Below are 26,195 nucleotides of genomic sequence, written 5' to 3'. Positions count from 1 at the left end.
AGTAATAATAATGTAAAATCTATGCAGAGTATTTTTATATACTGCTAGACAAATAAATGGGTTGCATACTGTAAGTGCAAATTCACAGGAAAAGCCTAACACCAGAGTAAATGTTCCTTGTCACCTGCATCACTGACTGCATCACTTTTCTGCCATGTATTCTTCCTCAAATGACCCAGAAAATCCCCTAAATTGCAAGTTTGGGCTCAGAGAAAGTGACAATGTGAAATGTAATTCTGCCCAGTGCTTCATTTGACCTCAGTGTGTTGTAGCTTGCCTGCTGTTTGGATGTGGTGTAACCTCTGTCTTAACTTTGCCAGCTACCTAGTCTCGGTTTGACTATGTAACCTTTACTTTATTCCACAGAATAAAAACTTTTCCTGTGGGCGCTCTGGTTTCCTCCCACAGTCCAAAACCATGCTAGTAGGTTGCATGTGTCTGTGCTTGTGTCTGTGTCTCCTGCGACGGACTGGCAACCCATCCAGAGGTTCCCCTGCCCTGCTGGGATAGGCTCCAGCAACCCTGCAATCCTGTATTGGTTTAAGAGGTTAGAAAATGGATGGAGTTTTAACGGTTTTCCTGTCTTGTGTTGCCAGGGGGTGACTGAGGGCTACAATGGGACCATCTTCGCTTATGGGCAGACAGGCAGTGGCAAGTCATTCACCATGCAGGGGGTCCCCGAGCCCCCCAGCCAGAGAGGTGTGATACCCCGAGCCTTCGAGCACATCTTTGAGAGCATACAGGTGCAGACGCAGACCCCTGACTCCTTGTCACTGCATATTCTGTCTTTTCATGCCCTTGTGTCGTAGGCCAGGGAGGGGCAACTCTAGCCCTGCAGGACCTAGAGTACGTGCGAATTAGCCGCTGCTGAAGAAAGAGCTGATTGGGCTTCTTGCCCTAATGCTTCGCTCAAGTGATTAAAATCAAAATTAGAATCGAACCACAGGATTCTGTAGCACCTGGGGACAGAGAATTTCCATCCCTGCTGAAGAACAAAGCTACTCCCAGTGTATTAGCATGGTCCCCTGTTTATTAGTCTTGCCATGTGCCTTCCATTGCTTTGCAGAGAGTGATGTTTCCCACAAGTGTACCTAGAGTGTTATGGTTATATTTCAATTCACAACTTAAGGATATAGGTGCAACACAGAGTAGTGGTCAAGGACTCAGATGTCATAACTGAAATGGTGGGAAATTTGATACTTATGTATTAGCCCTGAGAAAGGTACTGTACCTTGAATTGCTCTCCTCTCAGTTAATTAGGTTCTGCGCTCAAGTATGGACTTACTTTACATGTTATTGCACAGTTCACAGCAGGGGATTTACATATTAAATATTTAACAGTAATGATTAGCTTGATGGCTGTTGTGTTACATGTTCATGTGTTACATGAATGTCATTACGCCTAGTGTGTATGGCAGAGCTTGGTTGCGATCACAACTTTAAGCATTAGTCTATAATTTTGCATAGAGGGCTTGCAATCTAGAACATGGGTGCTGAACCCTGGTCCTGGAGAGCTGGTGTCTCGAAAGGCTTTCATTCCAGCTTAGCTCTTAATGGCCTCAGTTAGCTCGATGAGTTAGTTGGACAACAACTGAACAAGTTCTTCAAGCCTTTCAGGTATTTGTGCTTTTAAAGAGACCTAAAATGTTGTAAACGTGGGGCCAGAAGTGGACATGCTGATCACATATATTTCCTGAGGTTTTGTCCACGAAAAAGATATTGGTTTGTTTTGTCATAACAAATCACCATCTGTCAAATGATCTTTTTAACTCATACAATAGCTGACTTATGCACTGTTTGAGATGAGGCTATACAATACAGTCCTGCTGTACACAGGTGAGTTTACTTTCCTGTACGCTCCCTGTCCCACTCTGGTAACCTTGGAGATTCATACAGTACGAACATGAGACAAGTTACAAACCAGAGTAAGCCATTTGGCCCATCTGGTGATGGTTTGGTTTCATTATTAAAGGAAAAATTGCATGTTAAACTTGGTGGGGCAATTTCACACAGAAAATTCTCACTCTCTTCTTTTACTTTTTTCACACTAGTGTGCAGAAAATACAAAGTTCCTTGTAAGAGCTTCCTACCTTGAAATCTACAATGAGGAAATTCGAGACCTCCTGGGAAATGACACCAAACAGAAACTGGAGGTGAGGACCTCTCTAATCCTTCTGGGTGTGTCCACTTGGCTGTACAGTATAATGAAATGTTAATAATGCTGTATTTTTTTAGATGCAAGGAACTGAAAAAATATTTGTTAAAATAGAAATAAATATACAGTATAGCTAAAAAGCTAATGCTTGGCAGAAGACATGTAAGAGAATGAGATTGACATCAATCAGTGCACCCAATGCCATTTGTAAAGCATTGAAAAGCATAACCTTAGAATTTTAAGTAATGTTGTTCAGTTGCCTCATAGTACTTTATCTTGTTTCAGCTTTCAAGTCTTTTCTGAAGCGAATTGTGTTGTAAATACCTAGATCACATTCCAGGCAAATTCTAGGTAAAGTAAAGCAGAACATTGGTTATTAAGCAAGTTCATAGTTCATAGGGTATTGGCTTCAACTGCATGGCTGGGTAGTTTAATACTCCCACAGCCCTTTGGGAGTCCTGCTGTTCAGTTTTAAATGCAGTTCCACATACTGTAGTTTCTGATCGTGTCCTTTGATTTTGATTCCATTGTCCCCTGGGTTGACTCTGTCAATTCCTTTAACAATTCTGAATTCTTGAATTGGGTCCCCAGGTAGTCCTGTCTGTTCAAGACTAAAAGGTTGTTTTTTTTATATGATAATAAGGGAAATTAAAGCCAGGGAATATTTACCTGATCTTGTATGTCAACACATACTGATTCATATCATGTGTACCACGGGGGTTAATTAGTAGCATTAGGCTTTAACACTTGTCCGTACAAGAACAGTAAGTTTGACTGTTGCTGAAGACCCATCAAGTGAGATCTGGATTCTGAACAAACTTTCACAAGGCAGATTGGATAAATGTCAAAGCTCTGTTCTAAGATTGGGATCCAGAATGTTTGTACAGCAAGGTCAATAATAATAATAATAATAATAATAATAATAATAATAATAATAATAATAATCCTTAACAATGGAGCAGCAACAGTAAAAGCATGGTCACCAAATGCCCAAGGTACAGTCCTGGGTACAGTGACCAAAGGACCAACCTCCACAGAATGTGTGAACATGAAAGAATTTAGAGAGTGTGATTACATTCCTACTCTCTGAGCCAGATTGCTTAAAGCCATAAAAGTCAGTAACAAGATATTTTATTGAATATGATACTTTATAGGCAAACAACATAGAGGCTTAAGTGTAGGAGTGATATAATGTCAAGGTCTGGTGTGAATTAGAGTCCAGCTGCAGATTTTTGGACATATTGCAACTTACTGAGAAGAGAGTTAGGAGCCATTGAGTAAAGTGTTGCAGAAATCAAGCCTTGATGTTATAAATTAAGTTATAAATCAACCATATCTCAGGTACTCCGCACCGGACATTGATAGAAATTGCCCGATGCAGGTACTCTTTTCAAGGTGAAAACTGTTTTTATATGGGGATCAAAAGACAGGAGAGCTGTATTAGTTTACTGTTATACTTTACATATATTTATTGCTTTTCTGCTGCCATCAACCTTGGAGGAAAAAATGGATTGCGAAAATGCATTAATGTATCTTTTAAGCATTATTGCATTTAAGCACATGTTTAAAAGGAAGCCAGTAAGGTCACATTTCCTTTTGTCTGGAAAGAGACACTTCGTAGAAAGCTCGCTTTGTTTATAGTTGCAGGCCTTTTTTTAGTGAATATTTCTGTACACTGTTGCTCTTGCCAAATAGTGAGACCTTTGTGAAGTATCCACATTGCAATTGGTTTCTACAGCAACCACTGTGGTTATAATGGGAGAGCAAGGAGCGGGGGCATAATGGCTGTCTCCTCGGCAACCAGCGAATGAGAAGAAGTAATAGGTGAATACTTCACGCATTAGTGTCATTGCAGAGGAGGACTATTAGTAAACCAGTCTTTCTGTGTGCTGACATTACCTCAGAGCTCCAGCCAACTTAACATCAGAGGGCTCCAAAAAATCAAACCTGTTTCCAAGGTTACGTCCTCCCTCTACTCTGAAACGAGGCCAGGCACTAGTTCCCATTACAACAGAGTGTGATTTGTGCAGTGTAAGCAGCGAGAAAAGAACAGTAAAAAATAACCTACTCTAAAAATATTATATGGTTCGACTTCTGGTTTCAGAAATCTACGTATGGTACTTTTATGTTTTTTAGCGAGTGTGATGATATTCTGATACAGTATGTATCCTGGTACTCTAGGATTTGGGCGATGTTAAAACTGGAACATCTTAAATATTTACCAGCTGATTTATGTCTGTGTGGTTGTGCATTTATTTTGACCAATTGTGAAATGAGACAATAACATTTTTGACAGAATTGTTTTTAACAGTTAATAATTCTTTAAAGCATCAAATCATGAAAGAGCAACTATTCTCTTTCACTAAGTTGTGATCTAATGCAAATGCAATGAGTGTTAATTGTGTTTTAAAAGGTGTTATGTCACTTGAAAATAAGCAAAGTACACTAACCATCACACAAGCTATCCAAACAGAGAGGTACGTCAGCATACAGTATGTAGGCTGCAGAGGAACAAGTAAAAGTTTATTCCATGCTAAAAAGAAAAGAGACACAACATTTTGAAAGAAGAAGGCTGAAGATACCTGAAGAAGGCTCCACAGCTGAAATGTTGTCTCTCTTTTCTTTTTGGCATGGAATGAACCTTTACGTGTTCCTTTGCATTATACAAGCTACTGTATGTACAGTATTCATCCATCAAAGCTTTTTCATGTTCTGTTCAATACCAAGTCTTCTTGTGGCCATTCTCCAAGTTTCCTAGAGGATAGATGGGTGACAAACGTTTTCCTATATATTTTTTCCTGACAAAACCATAATGCACTCAGTCATTTGAGGAATAATTCATGACCAGAAAGACCATGGGAAAAAAATAGTTTTGTAATGTGCTTTAGTGATCCAGAGTCAATCCCCTCTGTGCTTGTGTGTTGTGCAGCTGAAGGAGCACCCGGAATGGGGCGTATATGTGCGGGATCTGTCCATGCATGTGGTGCACAGCGTGGGGGAGTGTGAGCGCATCATGGATCAAGGCTGGAAAAACCGTTCAGTGGGCTACACCCTAATGAACAAGGACTCCTCTCGTTCCCACTCCATCTTCACCATTCACCTGGAGATCTGCAACACTGGTGAGAGTGCCAAACAGCGGAGAGTGTACAACTGTAATTGCAGACACCCAAAAGCTTACCATGTTGATACTACTGCTTCTATCATGGATAGGCACCCCAATAAAAGCACAAGAGGAGAATGCCTAGAATAGACATGCAAATAAAACTTTGTTTTTCCAAAGTTAGCAACTCACAACGTGCAACCCACTGAAGCTAAGCATGTGTGAACCTGCCCAGTGCCTGGATGGAAGACCTCCTGGGAAAACTAAGGTTGCTGCTGGAAGAGGTTTTAGTGGGGCCAGGAGAGGGCGCACACCCTGCAGTCTTAATGCTCCAGTATAGTGACAGGGACACTATACTGTGAAAAGTCGCTGTCCTTCGGATGAGATGCAAAACCGGGGTTCTGACTCTCTGTGGTCATTAAAAATCCCAGGGCGTTTCTTGAAAAGAGCAGGGGTGTAACTCTGGCATCCTGGCCAAATTTCCTATTGGCTTTTACCAGTCATGGCCTCCTAATCCCTGGTCTATAAACTGGTTTCATCACTGTGTTCTCCTCCCCACTAATAGCTGATGTGTGGTGAGCATACTGGCACACTATGGCTGCCGTCGCATCAGCAACGGATGCGAGATCCCCATTACCTGTAAAGTGCTTTGAGTGGAGTGTCCAGAAAAGCTCTATATAAGTGTAAGGAATTATTCATTCTTATTATTGCTAATGTCTAAAAGGATATGTGCCTGTATGTTCTCCTGTATGTTAAAATCTGAAAAGACCTCAATGACTCTTTTTCTTCCCTCCTCCCTGGCTGGCTCAGATGCAGGCGGGAAGGATCATCTGAGGGCAGGGAAGCTGAATCTGGTGGACTTGGCTGGCAGCGAGCGTCAGTCCAAGACCGGCGCCACTGGGGAGCGGCTGCGAGAGGCCACCAAGATCAACCTGTCCCTGTCGGCGCTTGGCAATGTCATCTCGGCGCTGGTGGATGGGCGCGCCAAGCACATCCCCTATCGCGACTCCAAGCTTACCCGCCTGCTGCAGGACTCTCTCGGGGGCAACACGCGCACCCTCATGGTGGCCTGCCTCTCGCCGGCGGATAACAACTACGAGGAGAGCCTGAGCACCCTCCGCTACGCCAACCGTGCCAAGAGCATCCAGAACCGGCCCCGCATCAATGAGGACCCGAAGGATGCCCTCCTGCGGGAGTACCAGGAGGAAATCAAGCAGCTCCGTTCTCTCCTGTCCGGGCAGCTGGGAGATGTTCACATTTCCAGTGAGTCTTTCCAGCAGATCGTCTCCATGACTTCACGGTTCAGCACAATGTAATTTAATTTAAATAGGTCACGCTTTTCTTGTAGTTTTGAGGTTTGGTTAATTGTAACCCATCCTGCAGCTTAAGTGAAACTAATGTACCTTCAGTGTATCTTGAAGGATTGAAGAAAGTAAGCCTTCAGTTACAAGAACCAGCCTATGCGACTTTTGAAAGGAGTGTTTCAGATTATGACAGACGAATAGTTTCAGCTAGGCCATCTGGAAAATGTTTTGCTTATGCATTTTCTGAGGCTTGAATTAAAGATTGTGTAGTTTTGTCCAGTATAACTAAGTTCATCACTTATCTTTTGTTTTTCTAGACTGTCCATTTTTAGTCTAATTTTAAACAGTGAAGCCCAAAGTATCTTTATTGCTTCCTGAATAACTGAATGATGATACTGTGTGCATTAGAAATTCAAATTTGGCACTGTGTATAAAACAAGAATTTAATGACTAACAGAACGTTACCACAGATTTCTGACTGTCTTCACTGCCTCTTTTCTCAGAAGAAAACTGTTTCATTTTTCTCCCACCTTCTTAGCTCTGCTGGCCAGCAAGGTCTCGGGAGCACCCGGTGTCGTACAGTCTCAGCCCTTCTCCAGCTCTGCCTCAGACAGTGAGGACGAGAAAGAGAAGATAAGGCAGGTAATGTGCCAAAAATTATGTGGCTAATACCAAGCAGTCTGAACTCATCACGGAGCAGTCTGCAAAGTCTTTAGCCACTGTACTGGCTGCCTGTATTAGAGCCTCTGGTTTTTACAATATGGGCTATTTGACAGTTTCTGATTAACTCTGATTTTAGCTGTTCCAATGCAGTCTCTGCCTACCAAGCCTGTAGTGCATGATTATTAATTTATTTATCCAATTATGATTATATTGCTTATTATTATAAGTATAATACTAATATTATAATTATATACTTACAGTATAAGTAAGTTCATTAAATTGATTATTTTCGTTAATTACTTAAATACCACGTAAAGGTTTATTTTCACACACTTTCAAAACAAGATGTTTTTAACCTTGAAGCTGACTGTCTAGGGTTTGGTGGGAAAAGAATTGATGACATTCTCACATATATAAACTGCGAAATATTCTTCCAGTATTTGTTCTATAAAGGTTCCACATGCATGCGTGTTCTGCCTTATTGTAGGTCCTCCAATAAACTGCCGAATTGGTCTGTCTTGTTGAATGCAGGTATCTGTCTACCTGTCGAGCTTTAGAATTCTGAGTTGATATGAAGTGTGCAGTAACGTGTTCTTTGTTGTTGTTCATTGCAGTCTATTTCTCAATGAAACTTTATAGTTTTTTTTCCTTATTTGGAAAGAGTGTGCACCCTTGCACCAAAGGCTGTGCAGTATCTTTTGTAGCTGCTGCGTTTTGTATCCTTGACACATATATACATGTATTCATTTGACCGACAATTTTATCCAAAGTGACTTGCAATGGCATCTGCTCAAGATGCAAAGGGTGCAGCTAACAGTAGCATAAAACAACAATAAAACCACAAAAGCAGTACGCACATTGTAAATTACATGCTAGAATGTTGCACAGTGCTAAGGAGTTTCAGTGCTGCTTGATGCACAGGAAGTAGTAAAACAGTTTCATAGTCACTAAGTCTGGGTTTAGTCGTGTGCTTCCGAATTCAGTAGATCCTGTAGAGATGAGTTTTCAGTTTCTTCTGGAAGATGGAGATTGAGTCTGTAGTTCTGACTTAGGCAGACAGGTCGTTCCACCACTGGGGCTCACAGAGAACTGGGGCTAGAGCCCTTGCCTTGCATTGCTAATCAGCCTGAAGCAGACCTCAGTGTCCTAGTGGGGACACAGGGCCTGACAGTTGTCTGGAGGCATGCTGGTGATGTCTGCTTGGAATCCCATATTCTGACACTAAGGTTTTGAGTCAGGTTCCAGGAATGTTGTTCTGTAATTAATTCCTCCTCTGTAAATCTCCAGCTTTGCTCCAATCTCTCGTGAGCAGAGTGAAGGGCAATGTGCTGCTGCAGAGTGCTGTTGTGGAGGGGATTTGCTGAAGCTACGTTATAGCCAGCAGCTGTATCACTCTGCAGTTCATAACTGGCAACCCCCTGCAGCTAAGCATGGGAGACCTCCTGGGAAAACTAAGGATGATGCTGGAAGAGGTGTTAGTGGGATCAGTAGGGGGCGCTCAACCTGTGGTCTGTGTAGGTCCAGTATAGTGATGGGGACACTATACTATTAAAAAGTGTCCTCCAGATGAGACATTACACCGAGTTTCTGGCTCTCAGTGGTCATTAAAAATCCCTGCGTATTTCTCAAAAACAGCAGGTTTGTTACCCCAGTGTCCTGGCTGGATTATCTTCCTGGTCTTTACCATGGCTTCATCACTCTGTTCTCCTCCCCTCTGAGAGCTGGTGTATGGGGAGCGTTACTGGTGCACTTTGGCTGCTGTTGCATCATCCAAGTGGAAGCTGCACACTGATAATGGTGAAGGGGAGTCCCCATTACCTGTAAATAACTCTTTCAGTAGATTGTCCAGAAAAGTGCTATGCACGTGTAAGGAATTATCTGGATTTTTTAAAACTGAGTCTCTGCATTTGTGTGGGCAGGAGTATGAGGAGAAGCTGGCAAGGCTGCAGGCGGAATACGATGCAGAGCAGGAGTCGAAGGCCAAGCTACAGGAGGATATTGCTGCACTTCGCACCTCCTACGAAGCCAAACTGTCCAGCCTGGGTAGACAGACACTAAGCACAGGCCGAGTCTCCAGTACAGGTAAGACCACCGCCCTGTGACTGCAGAGCCTTAGAAGCCGATCTCCAAAATCCTGATGATAGCTCTGACAGGGTTAGTTTCATTCTTCTTCCATAATTTGAATGCCTAATATCAATTTAGGACAATATTTTGTAATTGTTCTACTTATTTGCATGGTTTTGTGTATGCAGTACTTAATAGGGAAAAATGCTACAGTACATCATGTTTTCAGACCAGTTTAAGAATCCAATTTATGAAAGCAGACCTTGCAGTTCCCTGTGTTTATTATGCTTGCTGAGTTTGTTGCCTGTCACCTTTTAGGAAACTCCTGGAACTACATGTATTGCAAAGCCTTAGACATTGAAAGTGAATGACACTTTTAAAAGGTAAAAAGGATGATCTGCTATGATAAGCACAACTGAGGGCAGTGTATATGCACAACTCAGACACAGTGGTCTTCAGGTCTGCACTGCAAACTTACAGAAGAGACAGAAGAGGTTCTGCTTGTCTCTTGCTGTAGGGGTCCCTTGCACTGCGGTAGAGGCTGCTGATGAGGATCTGTCTCGACCCGGCACTGCTGCCCCCCAGGACGTCTCCGGAGTGGAACAGTCCCTGGCCAAGGTAGAATGGTTCCCTCATCATCTGCTGTGAAGGTTCTGAATAGTAGGAAAACCCCTATAGTGGAACCAAGATCAATTATCAAGATTATATTGATAATTGATAATAAATGTTAATCAGCATCATGAGCTGACTCATGTCACATCTGTTCAATAAAATGTCAGTGTAGGTTTTGTCATTTTCCATATAATAACTTTGAGAATTTGGTAAAGTTTTAAGCTCTATGTTTCTTTTGATGCTCATTATCTGTAAGCCTCCTGCTTTTTTGGCAATAACTTGTGGCATAGTCTTTAGCCAAGTAGGTGAGTACATTCTGCCTAGATGACTGTACTGACATCATGCCTGTCTTTTCCAGGTGCATGTGAGCCAGCCACAGGTGTCCCGGCACACTGGCACAGGGGGAGAGGAGCAGACCGAGGTGCCCCCCAGCGCCACACCAGGACCCCTGGACCAGAAACACGCATTGGAGAGGTAAAGAGATCAACTGGACATTTGTAATGCAATCAGAAGTTTGTGTGGGGTTCTAGAGTGCCTGGAAAGCTTTAGTATCTAGAATTACTCACTGATCACTCCCTTTCATTGGCCCTTTGTCCCTAATATGATATTGTTGTTGAAATTGGTTTTAGAATAGATATTTGTTTCCTTTCTTTCTAGATGTGTAGTATTCATGGGGAGTAAGTGTCAAAGTAGTACATTTGGAAGTGTATGATGGTCCACATGGTGATGTGCTGTAAGCTGGCCGTAGTGTTTAAAGACTCAGTACCCTCCAGGTACTGACCAGGCTCACACCTGCCTTGCTTCAGTGGGCTGCCAGCTGTGAGCTGCAGGGGGACATGGCTGCTGGCTGGCACGGTTGTGGGGAGTGTTCTACACAGCAGCGGGAGGGCGCGCGGCTCGTGAGCCAGGGCGAGCGGGTTGAGAAGAGGGCGCTGTGTCCCGCCAGGCTGCAGCAGCTGGAGCAGGAGTTCGTCGGGGGAGAGCAGGCGCGCAACGAGGAGCTGCGGCAGCGGCACCGGCAGAGGCAGCGCCTGGCGGACCAGCGGAAGAGGCAGCTGGTGGAGGCGCTGAGCGAGAACGGCGAGGAGGGCGAGAGCGTGCTGCTCCAGGTCTATGACTCCATCCAGGAGGAGGTGCATGCCAAGAGCATGCTGCTGGAAAACTCACAGAAGAAGGTCAGACCTCCGGATCGATGCTGTCTTGCTCCCTTTTTTTGCTTTTACTATTCTATGTGCTCCAGTTATCGTTCACTGTGCCACTAAGCAAAGTCTTTTAAAGTAATAATTGTATTTGTATATCCCTTTTTGATCCCAAAGGATCTAAAATCACATTACGTACATGAAGGGATCCAGTTCATTCACTAATTAATTTAATGAGGATCTCATCCAGCTGTTGACTTTAATACCATGGCTGGGTAGCTTGTTCCAGTCTTCTACAACCTTTTACGGAAAATAACATTCCCCGTTCTTCATTTTAAAATACTCTGTTGTATTACTGTTGGTCTCTGTTTGTTTCCTTTGCTTTGCATTTCGCTGTAGACTGTGAAGACACCCAATAGGGTTGACTTCTGTCACCTGCATCTGAGAATTTTCTATACTTGAACTAGTCATCTTTTCTGTTCAAGACTAAAAAGATTTTAATTATTTTAGAACATTCCTTTGAGCCCGTTGTTACTGTTCACCGGACAGATTCCCGAGCAGCAAAATATTTTTGTATTGTGGTGGCAAAAACTGAACAAAAAAAGCAAACAAAATTAAGTATTACTTTGTAGAGTTCTTACATGGTACATTTTTAAGAAAACATATCTTATTTAAATTCTGCACTCTTAACTATTCATCATAGAATAGTTTGCCTTTTTCTAAATTGGTAAATTGGTAAAAAAATACTCTGTTGGGCCCCTGAGCAAGGCCCTTAATCCCAGCTGCTCCAGGGGTGCTGTATAAATGGCTGCCCCTGCGCTCTGACCCCAAGCTTCTCTCCCTGTCTGTGTGTCTCATGGAGAGCAAGTTATGGTATGCAAAAAAACAAATTCATAATACAAGAAATTGTATATGGCCAATAAAGTGATCTTATCTTATCTAAACTACTGCACCACTATGCTGCCCTAACAATGTATTCACTACTGGTAATTTCATACAACATAAACAATTTCATTCAGCCCCCCTGTATAGGAATCAGAATGATTCATTTCTGCGTAATGCTGAAATGGGGGATTTTAACCTTACTTTTGACTCTTTCGGTCCAGCTGAAGGCTGCGCGGATCGAGATCCAGGACCTGCAGTCCGAGTTTGAGCTGGAGCGCATCGACTACCTGGCTGCCATCCGCCGGCTGGAGCGCGAGGCTCAGCTCCTGCAGCAGATCCTGGAGCGCGTGCAGCCGCTCATCCGGCGCGACTGCAACTATAGCAACGTGGACCGCCTGCGTCGGGAGGCTGTCTGGGATGAGGACGGCGCCACCTGGAGGCTGCCAGAGGTGGTGGTACAGAAAACGTCCCTGCCTGCAGGTGAGGTGGTAGGGAATCAGAATGCTGGCCGGACTCACCCACTACTACAAAATAGCCTCTATATGTCATTTTGTTTTTATTGAGTAATATGTACAATATGCGTTTAATAGCCTGGTTTTATTTTCCATTCTTTCACTTTTACAAAAAGTGTCCAACAGACAGCAGGTCTGTCTGCCCGAAATGAAGTTTTTTATTTATGTCTTGTCACGTCTAAACACATGACTTGCATTTCTCAAAACAATTCACTGTCAAACATTATGCAGAACCGTGCTGCTATTACAAAGCTAGAATAGTTTACAGTATGCATTACATATATTAAAAATAAGAAACTATGAGACATTAATTCTCCTGAGACATCCCATATTCAGTGATGAATGATTAATAAGACAGTGATTGTTACAGTCATGCAGTATCTGTTACGGAATATGAATTCTCTAGAACAAATCGCAGTCCAATCCAGTAAAAGTACTGTTTATTTCTCACACCCACTTTAGAAAAGATGATTGCTGTTGCTTGTGGCACAGCAGGTATTTACAGTAAGTTGTCTTGGCTGCAGAACTCATGCTGTGGTCAGGGTTTTCACTTGCAGAACCCAGCCATGACCAAATCTACCCTCCCGCCTGCTCCGTTGTGTCATACTGATACCACCTTCACTTCTCTGCTACAGTCTTAAAGCTCCGTCATACTGGACTACCCTTTTATTTAAATGATACCTTGAGTGGGTCCAGACTTTTCAGGAGGTGTGTGGAACAGCCTTGCCGTTCATCTCTTCCAGCAGTACCCCCTCTGGGTTCAGGCAACATGGCCAATCAGGGTCGGCTCTCAGGGCGGAGGAACTCTTCGGCGGAGAATGGAGAGTCGCTGCTGGTGAGTGCGAGCGCACCGTTCTCTTCCACAGTGGTGGACACCTGAAGAACATACCGGCAACAAAAAGGGAGAGTTTACACACATCTAGCCCATTGCTCCGAGGATCTCATCCCGTCGGTTCTTGAAAGAAAACACTGTATCACCTTCACAAGCTTGTCCCTCCCTCCCACAATCCTTAACGTACAGAAGTAATAATAATAATAATTAATAATAATTGCTTACACTTATATAGCACTTTTCTGGACACTCCACTCAAAGCGCTTTACAGGTAATGGGGATCCCCTCCACCACCACCAATGTGCAGCCCCACCTGGATATTGCGATGGCAGCCATAGTGCGCCAGAACGCTCACCACACACCAGCTCTCAGTGGGGAGGAGAGCAGAGGTATGAAGCCAATTCACAGAGGGGGATTGTTAGGAGGCCATGATTGATAAAGGCTGATGGGGAAATTTGGCCAGGATACCGGGGTAGGGGTGTACCTAGAAGTGCCTCCTGTTCTCCGTGTTAAATGCACACAATAGGATCACAGTTTTCTTTCAAGTTGGATAGATTGGGTAAAAGATGCATTGCCACGAAACTGAGTAAAACGTATAAGATTTCAGCCTTAGCTGGCTTCAGATATCTGCCTTTTTAATGAACCATGGGGATATAAAAGGGTGTCAGATGAAAGGGGACCATTTAACCAATCTTACTTGGTTCATTAATTTTAGGAATCCACGGTTTAAACAGGTTTCAACCATTTGTCTGGATTGGGTCAATCCAGACAAAATGATGTTTTATTATATGCCCACACTGCTACTTTAAATGTTTCTAAGTGATCTGGAGTCATTTGGGTAACATTTTCAACACAGTTGTGATGCCAGGTTTTTAAATTTGTTCTAGAAGAACCCAAGCTTGGGTTAGGGTTTAAACACTCCTGGACATGTTTTAAGTGATCTGGAGTCATTTGGGTAACATTTTTAGCACAGTGTTTTGATGCCGGGATTTTGAAACTTTTTCTATAAGTACCCGAGCAAGGGTTAGGGTTAGGGTTTAAACACTCCTGGAAACATTTTGATGCATTTTCTGTGCTTTCAGATGCATTTAAATTGCAGGAAAGGTGTTGTTTTGTTGTTTCCTCAACAAATCAATTTTGCCCAATTTTGCAGTTTTTGCTAAGCCATGTACCTGTCAATCAAAAAAGGTCAAAAATCCAAAGTTTGCAAACACACTTTCTGCATGATAATCTCACTTATTTTTGCATTTCACTCTATATAAAATGATGTCTTGCGGTAAGATTTAGTGGCAATTGTAATACGAACCTTTACATGGAACAATACTTGCTTATTGTATACTTTATTTCTGATGCAGGTTACAAAAAGAAGAAATAGTGCAAATTTCAAACAGATTCACATTAGATACATTTATTATACGCCAACTCTGCTACATGAAGTATTCCTGAGTGATCTGGAGTCATTTGGGTAACATTTTTAGCACAGTGTTTTGATGCCGGGATTTTGAAACTTTTCCTATAAGTACCAGAGCTAGGGTTAGGGTTTAAACACTCCTGGAAATGTTTTGATGCATTTTCTGTGCTTTCAGATGCGTTTAAATTGCAGGAAAGGTGTTGTTTTGTTGTTTCCTCAACAAATCAATTTTGCCCAATTTTGCAGTTTTTAATAAGCCATGTACTCTACCTGTCAATCAAAAATGGTAAAAACACAAAAGTTTGCAAACACACTTTCTGCATGATAATCTCACTTATTTTTGCATTTCAGTCTACAGTATATAAAATGATGTCTTGCGGTAAGATTTAGTGGCAATTGTAATACGAACATTTACATGGAACAATACATGCTTATTGTATGCTTTATTTCTGATGCAGGTTACAAAAAGAAGAAATAGTGCAAATTTAAAACAGATTCACATTAGATACATTTATTATACGCCAACACTGCAACATGAAGTATTTCTGAGTGATCTGGAGTCATTTGGGTAACATTTTTAGCACAGTGTTTTGATGCCGGGATTTTGAAACTTTTCCTATAAGTACCCGAGCTAGGGTTAGGGTTAGGGTTTAAACACTCCTGGAAATGTTTTGATGCATTTTCTGTGCTTTCAGATGCGTTTAAATTGCAGGAAAGGTGTTGTTTTGTTGTTTCCTCAACAAATCAATTTTGCCCAATTTTGCAGTTTTTGCTAAGCCATGTATGTACCTGTCAATCAAAAATGGTCAAAACACAAAAGTTTGCAAACACACTTTCTGCATGATAATCTCACTTATTTTTGTATTTCAGTCTATATAAAATAATATTCTGCAGTAAGATTTAGTGGCAATTGTAATACGAACCTTTACATGGAACAATATATGCTTATTGTATACTTTAATTTTGATGCAGGTTACAAAAAGAAGAAATAGTGCAAATTTCAAACAGATTCACATTAGATACATTTATTATACGCCAACACTGCTACATGAAGTATTTCTGAGTGACCTGGAGACATTTGGGTAACATTTTTAGCACAGTGTTTTAATGCCGGGATTTTGAAACTTTTCCTATAAGTACCCGAGCTAGGGTTAGGGTTAGGGTTTAAACACTCCTGGAAATGTTTTGATGCATTTTCTGTGCTTTCAGATGCGTTTAAATTGCAGGGTAGGTGTTGTTTTGTTGTTTCCTCAACAAATCAATTTTGCCCAATTTTGCAGTTTTTAATAAGCCATGTACTGTACCTGTCAATCAAAAATGGTCAAAACCCAAAAGTTTGCAAACACACTTTCTGCATGATAATCTCACTTATTTTTGCATTTCAGTCTACAGTATATAAAATGATGTTTTGCGGTAAGATTTAGTGGCAATTTTAATACGAACATTTACATGGAACAATACATGCTTATTGTATGCTTTATTTCTGATGCTGGTTACAAAAAGAAGAAATAGTGCAAATTTCAAACAGATTCACATTAGATACATTTATTATACGCCAACACTGCTACATGAAGTATTTCTGAGTGATCTGGAGTCATTTGGGTAACATTTTTAGCACAGTGTTTTGATGCCGGGATTTTGAAACTTTTCCTATAAGTACCCGAGCTAGGGTTAGGGTTAGGGTTTAAACACTCCTGGAAATGTTTTGATGCATTTTCTGTGCTTTCAGATGCGTTTAAATTGCAGGATAGGTGTTGTTTTGTTGTTTCCTCAACAAATCAATTTTGCCCAATTTTGCAGTTTTTAATAAGCCATGTACCTGTCAATCAAAAATGGTCAAAACACAAAAGTTTGCAAACACACTTTCTGCATGATAATCTCACTTATTTTTGCATTTCAGTCTACAGTATATAAAATGATGTTTTGCGGTAAGATTTAGTGGCAATTGTAATACGAACATTTACATGGAACAATATATGCTTATTGTATGCTTTATTTCTGATGCAGGTTACAAAAAGAAGAAATAGTGCAAATTTCAAACAGATTCACATTAGATACATTTATTATATGCCAACACTGCTACATGAAGTATTTCTGAGTGATCTGGAGTCATTTGGGTAACATTTTTAGCACAGTGTTTTGATGCCGGGATTTTGAAACTTTTCCTATAAGTACCCGAGCTAGGGTTAGGGTTAGGGTTTAAACACTCCTGGAAATGTTTTGATGCATTTTCTGTGCTTTCAGATGCGTTTAAATTGCAGGATAGGTGTTGTTTTGTTGTTTCCTCAACAAATCAATTTTGCCCAATTTTGCAGTTTTTAATAAGCCATGTACCTGTCAATCAAAAATGGTCAAAACACAAAAGTTTGCAAACACACTTTCTGCATGATAATCTCACTTATTTTTGTATTTCAGTCTATATAAAATGATGTTCTGCGGTAAGATTTAGTGGCAATTGTAATACGAACATTTACATGGAACAATACAGGCTTATTGTATGCTTTATTTCTGATGCAGGTTACAAAAAGAAGAAATAGTGCAAATTTAAAACAGATTCACATTAGATACATTTATTATATGCCAACACTGCTACATGAAGTATTTCTGAGTGATCTGGAGTCATTTGGGTAACATTTTTAGCACAGTGTTTTGATGCCGGGATTTTGAAACTTTTTCTATAAGTACCCGAGCTAGGGTTAGGGTTAGGGTTTAAACACTCCTGGAAATGTTTTGATGCATTTTCTGTGCTTTCAGATGCGTTTAAATTGCAAGAAAGGTGTTATTTTGTTGTTTCCTCAACAAATCAATTTTGCCCAATTTTGCAGTTTTTATTAAGGCATGTACCTGTCAATCAAAAATGGTCAAAACACAAAAGTTTGCAAACACACTTTCTGCATGATAATCTCACTTATTTTTGTATTTCAGTCTATATAAAATGATGTTCTGCGGTAAGATTTAGTGGCAATTGTAATACAAACCTTTACATGGAACAATATATGCTTATTGTATACTTTAATTTTGATGCAGGTTACAAAAAGAAGAAATAGTGCAAATTTCAAACAGATTCACATTAGATACATTTATTATACACCAACACTGCTACATGAAGTATTTCTGAGTGATCTTGAGTCATTTGGGTAACATTTTTAGCACAGTGTTTTGATGCCGGGATTTTGAAACTTTTTCTATAAGTACCCGAGCTAGGGTTAGGGTTAGGGTTTAAACACTCCTGGAAATGTTTTGATGCATTTTCTGTGCTTTCAGATGCGTTTAAATTGCAGGATAGGTGTTGTTTTGTTGTTTCCTCAACAAATCAATTTTGCCCAATTTTGCAGTTTTTAATAAGCCATGTACCTGTCAATCAAAAATGGTCAAAACACAAAAGTTTGCAAACACACTTTCTGCATGATAATCTCACTTATTTTTGCATTTCAGTCTATATAAAATGTTGTTTTGCAGTAAAATTAAGTGGCAATTGTAATACGAACCTTTACATGGAACAATATATGCTTATTGTATACTTTAATTTTGATGCAGGTTACAAAAAGAAGAAATAGTGCAAATATCAAACAGATTCACATTAGATACATTTGTTATATGCCAACACTGCTACATGAAGTATTTCTGAGTGATCTGGAGTCATTTGGGTAACATTTTTAGCACAGTGTTTTGATGCCGGGATTTTGAAACTTTTTCTATAAGTACCCGAGCTAGGGTTAGGGTTAGGGTTTAAACACTCCTGGAAATGTTTTGATGCATTTTCTGTGCTTTCAGATGCGTTTAAATTGCAGGATAGGTGTTGTTTTGTTGTTTCCTCAACAAATCAATTTTGCCCAATTTTGCAGTTTTTAATAAGCCATGTACCTGTCAATCAAAAATGGTCAAAACACAAAAGTTTGCAAACACACTTTCTGCATGATAATCTCACTTATTTTTGTATTTCAGTCTATATAAAATGATGTTCTGCGGTAAGATTTAGTGGCAATTGTAATACGAACATTTACATGGAACAATACAGGCTTATTGTATGCTTTATTTCTGATGCAGGTTACAAAAAGAAGAAATAGTGCAAATTTAAAACAGATTCACATTAGATACATTTATTATATGCCAACACTGCTACATGAAGTATTTCTGAGTGATCTGGAGTCATTTGGGTAACATTTTTAGCACAGTGTTTTGATGCCGGGATTTTGAAACTTTTTCTATAAGTACCCGAGCTAGGGTTAGGGTTAGGGTTTAAACACTCCTGGAAATGTTTTGATGCATTTTCTGTGCTTTCAGATGCGTTTAAATTGCAAGAAAGGTGTTATTTTGTTGTTTCCTCAACAAATCAATTTTGCCCAATTTTGCAGTTTTTATTAAGGCATGTACCTGTCAATCAAAAATGGTCAAAACACAAAAGTTTGCAAACACACTTTCTGCATGATAATCTCACTTATTTTTGTATTTCAGTCTATATAAAATGATGTTCTGCGGTAAGATTTAGTGGCAATTGTAATACAAACCTTTACATGGAACAATATATGCTTATTGTATACTTTAATTTTGATGCAGGTTACAAAAAGAAGAAATAGTGCAAATTTCAAACAGATTCACATTAGATACATTTATTATACACCAACACTGCTACATGAAGTATTTCTGAGTGATCTTGAGTCATTTGGGTAACATTTTTAGCACAGTGTTTTGATGCCGGGATTTTGAAACTTTTTCTATAAGTACCCGAGCTAGGGTTAGGGTTAGGGTTTAAACACTCCTGGAAATGTTTTGATGCATTTTCTGTGCTTTCAGATGCGTTTAAATTGCAGGATAGGTGTTGTTTTGTTGTTTCCTCAACAAATCAATTTTGCCCAATTTTGCAGTTTTTAATAAGCCATGTACCTGTCAATCAAAAATGGTCAAAACACAAAAGTTTGCAAACACACTTTCTGCATGATAATCTCACTTATTTTTGCATTTCAGTCTATATAAAATGTTGTTTTGCAGTAAAATTAAGTGGCAATTGTAATACGAACCTTTACATGGAACAATATATGCTTATTGTATACTTTAATTTTGATGCAGGTTACAAAAAGAAGAAATAGTGCAAATATCAAACAGATTCACATTAGATACATTTGTTATATGCCAACACTGCTACATGAAGTATTTCTGAGTGATCTGGAGTCATTTGGGTAACATTTTTAGCACAGTGTTTTGATGCCGGGATTTTGAAACTTTTTCTATAAGTACCCGAGCTAGGGTTAGGGTTAGGGTTTAAACACTCCTGGAAATGTTTTGATGCATTTTCTGTGCTTTCAGATGCGTTTAAATTGCAGGATAGGTGTTGTTTTGTTGTTTCCTCAACAAATCAATTTTGCCCAATTTTGCAGTTTTTAATAAGCCATGTACCTGTCAATCAAAAATGGTCAAAACACAAAAGTTTGTAAACACACTTTCTGCATGATAATCTCACTTATTTTTGTATTTCAGTCTATATAAAATGATGTTCTGCGGTAAGATTTAGTGGCAATTGTAATACGAACCTTTACATGGAACAATATATGCTTATTGTATACTTTAATTTTGATGCAGGTTACAAAAAGAAGAAATAGTGCAAATTTCAAACAGATTCACATTAGATACATTTATTATACGCCAACACTGCTACATGAAGTATTTCTGAGTGATCTGGAGTCATTTGTGTAACATTTTTAGCACAGTGTTTTGATGCCGGGATTTTGAAACTTTTTCTATAAGTACCCAAGCTAGGGTTAGGGTTTAAACACTCCTGGAAATGTTTTGATGCATTTTCTGTGCTTTCAGATGCGTTTAAATTGCAGGAAAGCTGTTGTTTTGTTGTTTCCTCAACAAATCAATTTTGCCCAATTTTGCAGTTTTTAATAAGGCATGTACTGTACCTGTCAATCAAAAATGGTCAAAACACAAAAGTTTGCAAACACACTTTCTGCATGATAATCTCACTTATTTTTGCATTTCAGTCTACAGTATATAAAATGATGTTTTGCGGTAAGATTTAGTGGCAATTGTAATACGAACATTTACATGGAACAATACAGGCTTATTGTATGCTTTATTTCTGATGCAGGTTACAAAAAGAAGAAATAGTGCAAATTTAAAACAGATTCACATTAGATACATTTATTATATGCCAACACTGCTACATGAAGTATTTCTGAGTGATCTGGAGTCATTTGGGTAACATTTTTAGCACAGTGTTTTGATGCCGGGATTTTGAAACTTTTTCTATAAGTACCCGAGCTAGGGTTAGGGTTAGGGTTTAAACACTCCTGGAAATGTTTTGATGCATTTTCTGTGCTTTCAGATGCGTTTAAATTGCAAGAAAGGTGTTATTTTGTTGTTTCCTCAACAAATCAATTTTGCCCAATTTTGCAGTTTTTATTAAGGCATGTACCTGTCAATCAAAAATGGTCAAAACACAAAAGTTTGCAAACACACTTTCTGCATGATAATCTCACTTATTTTTGTATTTCAGTCTATATAAAATGATGTTCTGCGGTAAGATTTAGTGGCAATTGTAATACAAACCTTTACATGGAACAATATATGCTTATTGTATACTTTAATTTTGATGCAGGTTACAAAAAGAAGAAATAGTGCAAATTTAAAACAGATTCACATTAGATACATTTATTATACGCCAACACTGCTACATGAAGTATTTCTGAGTGATCTGGAGTCATTTGGGTAACATTTTTAGCACAGTGTTTTGATGCCGGGATTTTGAAACTTTTTCTATAAGTACCCGAGCTAGGGTTAGGGTTAGGGTTTAAACACTCCTGGAAATGTTTTGATGCATTTTCTGTGCTTTCAGATGCGTTTAAATTGCAGGATAGGTGTTGTTTTGTTGTTTCCTCAACAAATCAATTTTGCCCAATTTTGCAGTTTTTAATAAGGCATGTACCTGTCAATCAAAAATGGTCAAAACACAAAAGTTTGCAAACACACTTTCTGCATGATAATCTCACTTATTTTTGCATTTCAGTCTACAGTATATAAAATGATGTTTTGCGGTAAGATTTAGTGGCAATTTTAATACGAACATTTACATGGAACAATACAGGCTTATTGTATGCTTTATTTCTGATGCAGGTTACAAAAAGAAGAAATAGTGCAAATTTAAAACAGATTCATATTAGATACATTTATTATACGCCAACACTGCTACATGAAGTATTTCTGAGTGATCTGGAGTCATTTGGGTAACATTTTTAGCACAGTTTTTTGATGCCGGGATTTTGAAACTTTTTCTATAAGTACCCGAGCTAGGGTTAGGGTTAGGGTTTAAACACTCCTGGAAATGTTTTGATGCATTTTCTATGCTTTCAGATGCGATTAAATTGCAGGATAGGTGTTGTTTTGTTGTTTCCTCAACAAATCAATTTTGCCCAATTTTGCAGTTTTTAATAAGCCATGTACTGTACCTGTCAATCAAAAATGGTCAAAACACAAAAGTTTGCAAACACACTTTCTGCATGATAATCTCACTTATTTTTCTATTTCAGTCTATATAAAATGATGTTCTGCGGTAAGATTTAGTGGCAATTGTAATACGAACCTTTACATGGAACAATATATGCTTATTGTATACTTTATTTCTGATGCAGGTTACAAAAAGAACAAATAGTGCAAATTTCAAACAGATTCACATTAAATAGATTTATTATATGCCAACACTGCTACATGAAGTATTTCTGAGTGATCTGGAGTCATTTGGGTAACATTTTTAGCACAGTGTTTTGATGCCGGGATTTTGAAACTTTTTCTATATGTACCCGAGCTAGGGTTAGGGTTAGGGTTTAAACACTCCTGGAAATGTTTTGATGCATTTTCTATGCTTTCAGATGCGATTAAATTGCAGGATAGGTGTTGTTTTGTTGTTTCCTCAACAAATCAATTTTGCCCAATTTTGCAGTTTTTAATAAGCCATGTACTGTACCTGTCAATCAAAAATGGTCAAAACACAAAAGTTTGCAAACACACTTTCTGCATGATAATCTCACTTATTTTTGCATTTCAGTCTACAGTATATAAAATGATGTTTTGCGGTAAGATTTAGTGGCAATTGTAATACGAACATTTACATGGAACAATATATGCTTATTGTATGCTTTATTTCTGATGCAGGTTACAAAAAGAAGAAATAGTGCAAATTTCAAACAGATTCACATTAGATACATTTATTATACACCAACACTGCTACATGAAGTATTTCTGAGTGATCTTGAGTCATTTGGGTAACATTTTTAGCACAGTGTTTTGATGCCGGGATTTTGAAACTTTTTCTATAAGTACCCGAGCTAGGGTTAGGGTTAGGGTTTAAACACTCCTGGAAATGTTTTGATGCATTTTCTGTGCTTTCAGATGCGTTTAAATTGCAGGATAGGTGTTGTTTTGTTGTTTCCTCAACAAATCAATTTTGCCCAATTTTGCAGTTTTTAATAAGCCATGTACCTGTCAATCAAAAATGGTCAAAACACAAAAGTTTGCAAACACACTTTCTGCATGATAATCTCACTTATTTTTGCATTTCAGTCTATATAAAATGTTGTTTTGCAGTAAAATTAAGTGGCAATTGTAATACGAACCTTTACATGGAACAATATATGCTTATTGTATACTTTAATTTTGATGCAGGTTACAAAAAGAAGAAATAGTGCAAATATCAAACAGATTCACATTAGATACATTTGTTATATGCCAACACTGCTACATGAAGTATTTCTGAGTGATCTGGAGTCATTTGGGTAACATTTTTAGCACAGTGTTTTGATGCCGGGATTTTGAAACTTTTTCTATAAGTACCCGAGCTAGGGTTAGGGTTAGGGTTTAAACACTCCTGGAAATGTTTTGATGCATTTTCTGTGCTTTCAGATGCGTTTAAATTGCAGGATAGGTGTTGTTTTGTTGTTTCCTCAACAAATCAATTTTGCCCAATTTTGCAGTTTTTAATAAGCCATGTACCTGTCAATCAAAAATGGTCAAAACACAAAAGTTTGTAAACACACTTTCTGCATGATAATCTCACTTATTTTTGTATTTCAGTCTATATAAAATGATGTTCTGCGGTAAGATTTAGTGGCAATTGTAATACGAACCTTTACATGGAACAATATATGCTTATTGTATACTTTAATTTTGATGCAGGTTACAAAAAGAAGAAATAGTGCAAATTTCAAACAGATTCACATTAGATACATTTATTATACGCCAACACTGCTACATGAAGTATTTCTGAGTGATCTGGAGTCATTTGTGTAACATTTTTAGCACAGTGTTTTGATGCCGGGATTTTGAAACTTTTTCTATAAGTACCCAAGCTAGGGTTAGGGTTTAAACACTCCTGGAAATGTTTTGATGCATTTTCTGTGCTTTCAGATGCGTTTAAATTGCAGGAAAGCTGTTGTTTTGTTGTTTCCTCAACAAATCAATTTTGCCCAATTTTGCAGTTTTTAATAAGGCATGTACTGTACCTGTCAATCAAAAATGGTCAAAACACAAAAGTTTGCAAACACACTTTCTGCATGATAATCTCACTTATTTTTGCATTTCAGTCTACAGTATATAAAATGATGTTTTGCGGTAAGATTTAGTGGCAATTGTAATACGAACATTTACATGGAACAATACAGGCTTATTGTATGCTTTATTTCTGATGCAGGTTACAAAAAGAAGAAATAGTGCAAATTTAAAACAGATTCACATTAGATACATTTATTATATGCCAACACTGCTACATGAAGTATTTCTGAGTGATCTGGAGTCATTTGGGTAACATTTTTAGCACAGTGTTTTGATGCCGGGATTTTGAAACTTTTTCTATAAGTACCCGAGCTAGGGTTAGGGTTAGGGTTTAAACACTCCTGGAAATGTTTTGATGCATTTTCTGTGCTTTCAGATGCGTTTAAATTGCAAGAAAGGTGTTATTTTGTTGTTTCCTCAACAAATCAATTTTGCCCAATTTTGCAGTTTTTATTAAGGCATGTACCTGTCAATCAAAAATGGTCAAAACACAAAAGTTTGCAAACACACTTTCTGCATGATAATCTCACTTATTTTTGTATTTCAGTCTATATAAAATGATGTTCTGCGGTAAGATTTAGTGGCAATTGTAATACAAACCTTTACATGGAACAATATATGCTTATTGTATACTTTAATTTTGATGCAGGTTACAAAAAGAAGAAATAGTGCAAATTTAAAACAGATTCACATTAGATACATTTATTATACGCCAACACTGCTACATGAAGTATTTCTGAGTGATCTGGAGTCATTTGGGTAACATTTTTAGCACAGTGTTTTGATGCCGGGATTTTGAAACTTTTTCTATAAGTACCCGAGCTAGGGTTAGGGTTAGGGTTTAAACACTCCTGGAAATGTTTTGATGCATTTTCTGTGCTTTCAGATGCGTTTAAATTGCAGGATAGGTGTTGTTTTGTTGTTTCCTCAACAAATCAATTTTGCCCAATTTTGCAGTTTTTAATAAGGCATGTACCTGTCAATCAAAAATGGTCAAAACACAAAAGTTTGCAAACACACTTTCTGCATGATAATCTCACTTATTTTTGCATTTCAGTCTACAGTATATAAAATGATGTTTTGCGGTAAGATTTAGTGGCAATTTTAATACGAACATTTACATGGAACAATACAGGCTTATTGTATGCTTTATTTCTGATGCAGGTTACAAAAAGAAGAAATAGTGCAAATTTAAAACAGATTCATATTAGATACATTTATTATACGCCAACACTGCTACATGAAGTATTTCTGAGTGATCTGGAGTCATTTGGGTAACATTTTTAGCACAGTTTTTTGATGCCGGGATTTTGAAACTTTTTCTATAAGTACCCGAGCTAGGGTTAGGGTTAGGGTTTAAACACTCCTGGAAATGTTTTGATGCATTTTCTATGCTTTCAGATGCGATTAAATTGCAGGATAGGTGTTGTTTTGTTGTTTCCTCAACAAATCAATTTTGCCCAATTTTGCAGTTTTTAATAAGCCATGTACTGTACCTGTCAATCAAAAATGGTCAAAACACAAAAGTTTGCAAACACACTTTCTGCATGATAATCTCACTTATTTTTCTATTTCAGTCTATATAAAATGATGTTCTGCGGTAAGATTTAGTGGCAATTGTAATACGAACCTTTACATGGAACAATATATGCTTATTGTATACTTTATTTCTGATGCAGGTTACAAAAAGAACAAATAGTGCAAATTTCAAACAGATTCACATTAAATAGATTTATTATATGCCAACACTGCTACATGAAGTATTTCTGAGTGATCTGGAGTCATTTGGGTAACATTTTTAGCACAGTGTTTTGATGCCGGGATTTTGAAACTTTTTCTATAAGTACCCGAGCTAGGGTTAGGGTTAGGGTTTAAACACTCCTGGAAATGTTTTGATGCATTTTCTATGCTTTCAGATGCGTTTAAATTGCAGGAAAGGTGTTGTTTTGTTGTTTCCTCAACAAATCAATTT

At 38.6% G+C, this 26,195-nt stretch overlaps 1 protein-coding gene across 5 annotated transcripts in view; it reads left to right on the top strand.

The window, feature by feature from the left end:
• The window catches only part of kif17 (kinesin family member 17), a 38,426-nt gene that overhangs the window by 1,275 nt on the left and 10,956 nt on the right, over positions 1-26,195 (top strand). For 3 of the 5 annotated variants that reach the window (XM_015337287.2, XM_069183873.1, XM_015337288.2), the window contains exons 3-13: positions 597-743; positions 2,052-2,153; positions 5,085-5,274; positions 6,066-6,518; positions 7,098-7,201; positions 9,142-9,304; positions 9,804-9,904; positions 10,257-10,372; positions 10,845-11,073; positions 12,144-12,402; positions 13,178-13,269. In XM_015337287.2, the coding sequence (XP_015192773.2) occupies positions 597-743; positions 2,052-2,153; positions 5,085-5,274; positions 6,066-6,518; positions 7,098-7,201; positions 9,142-9,304; positions 9,804-9,904; positions 10,257-10,372; positions 10,845-11,073; positions 12,144-12,402; positions 13,178-13,269 (1,956 nt within the window). The remainder of the gene's footprint in view (positions 1-596; positions 744-2,051; positions 2,154-5,084; positions 5,275-6,065; positions 6,519-7,097; positions 7,202-9,141; positions 9,305-9,803; positions 9,905-10,256; positions 10,373-10,844; positions 11,074-12,143; positions 12,403-13,177; positions 13,270-26,195) is intronic. The other 2 variants (XM_015337289.2, XM_015337290.2) reach the window with 2 other exon arrangements.

The sequence above is a fragment of the Lepisosteus oculatus genome, chromosome 25, assembly GCF_040954835.1.
Source record: "Lepisosteus oculatus isolate fLepOcu1 chromosome 25, fLepOcu1.hap2, whole genome shotgun sequence".
Taxonomy (NCBI): Eukaryota; Metazoa; Chordata; class Actinopteri; order Semionotiformes; family Lepisosteidae; genus Lepisosteus; species Lepisosteus oculatus.
The sequence above is the reverse complement of the archived record's forward strand: the minus strand, read 5'-3'. Positions and strand labels throughout refer to the sequence as shown.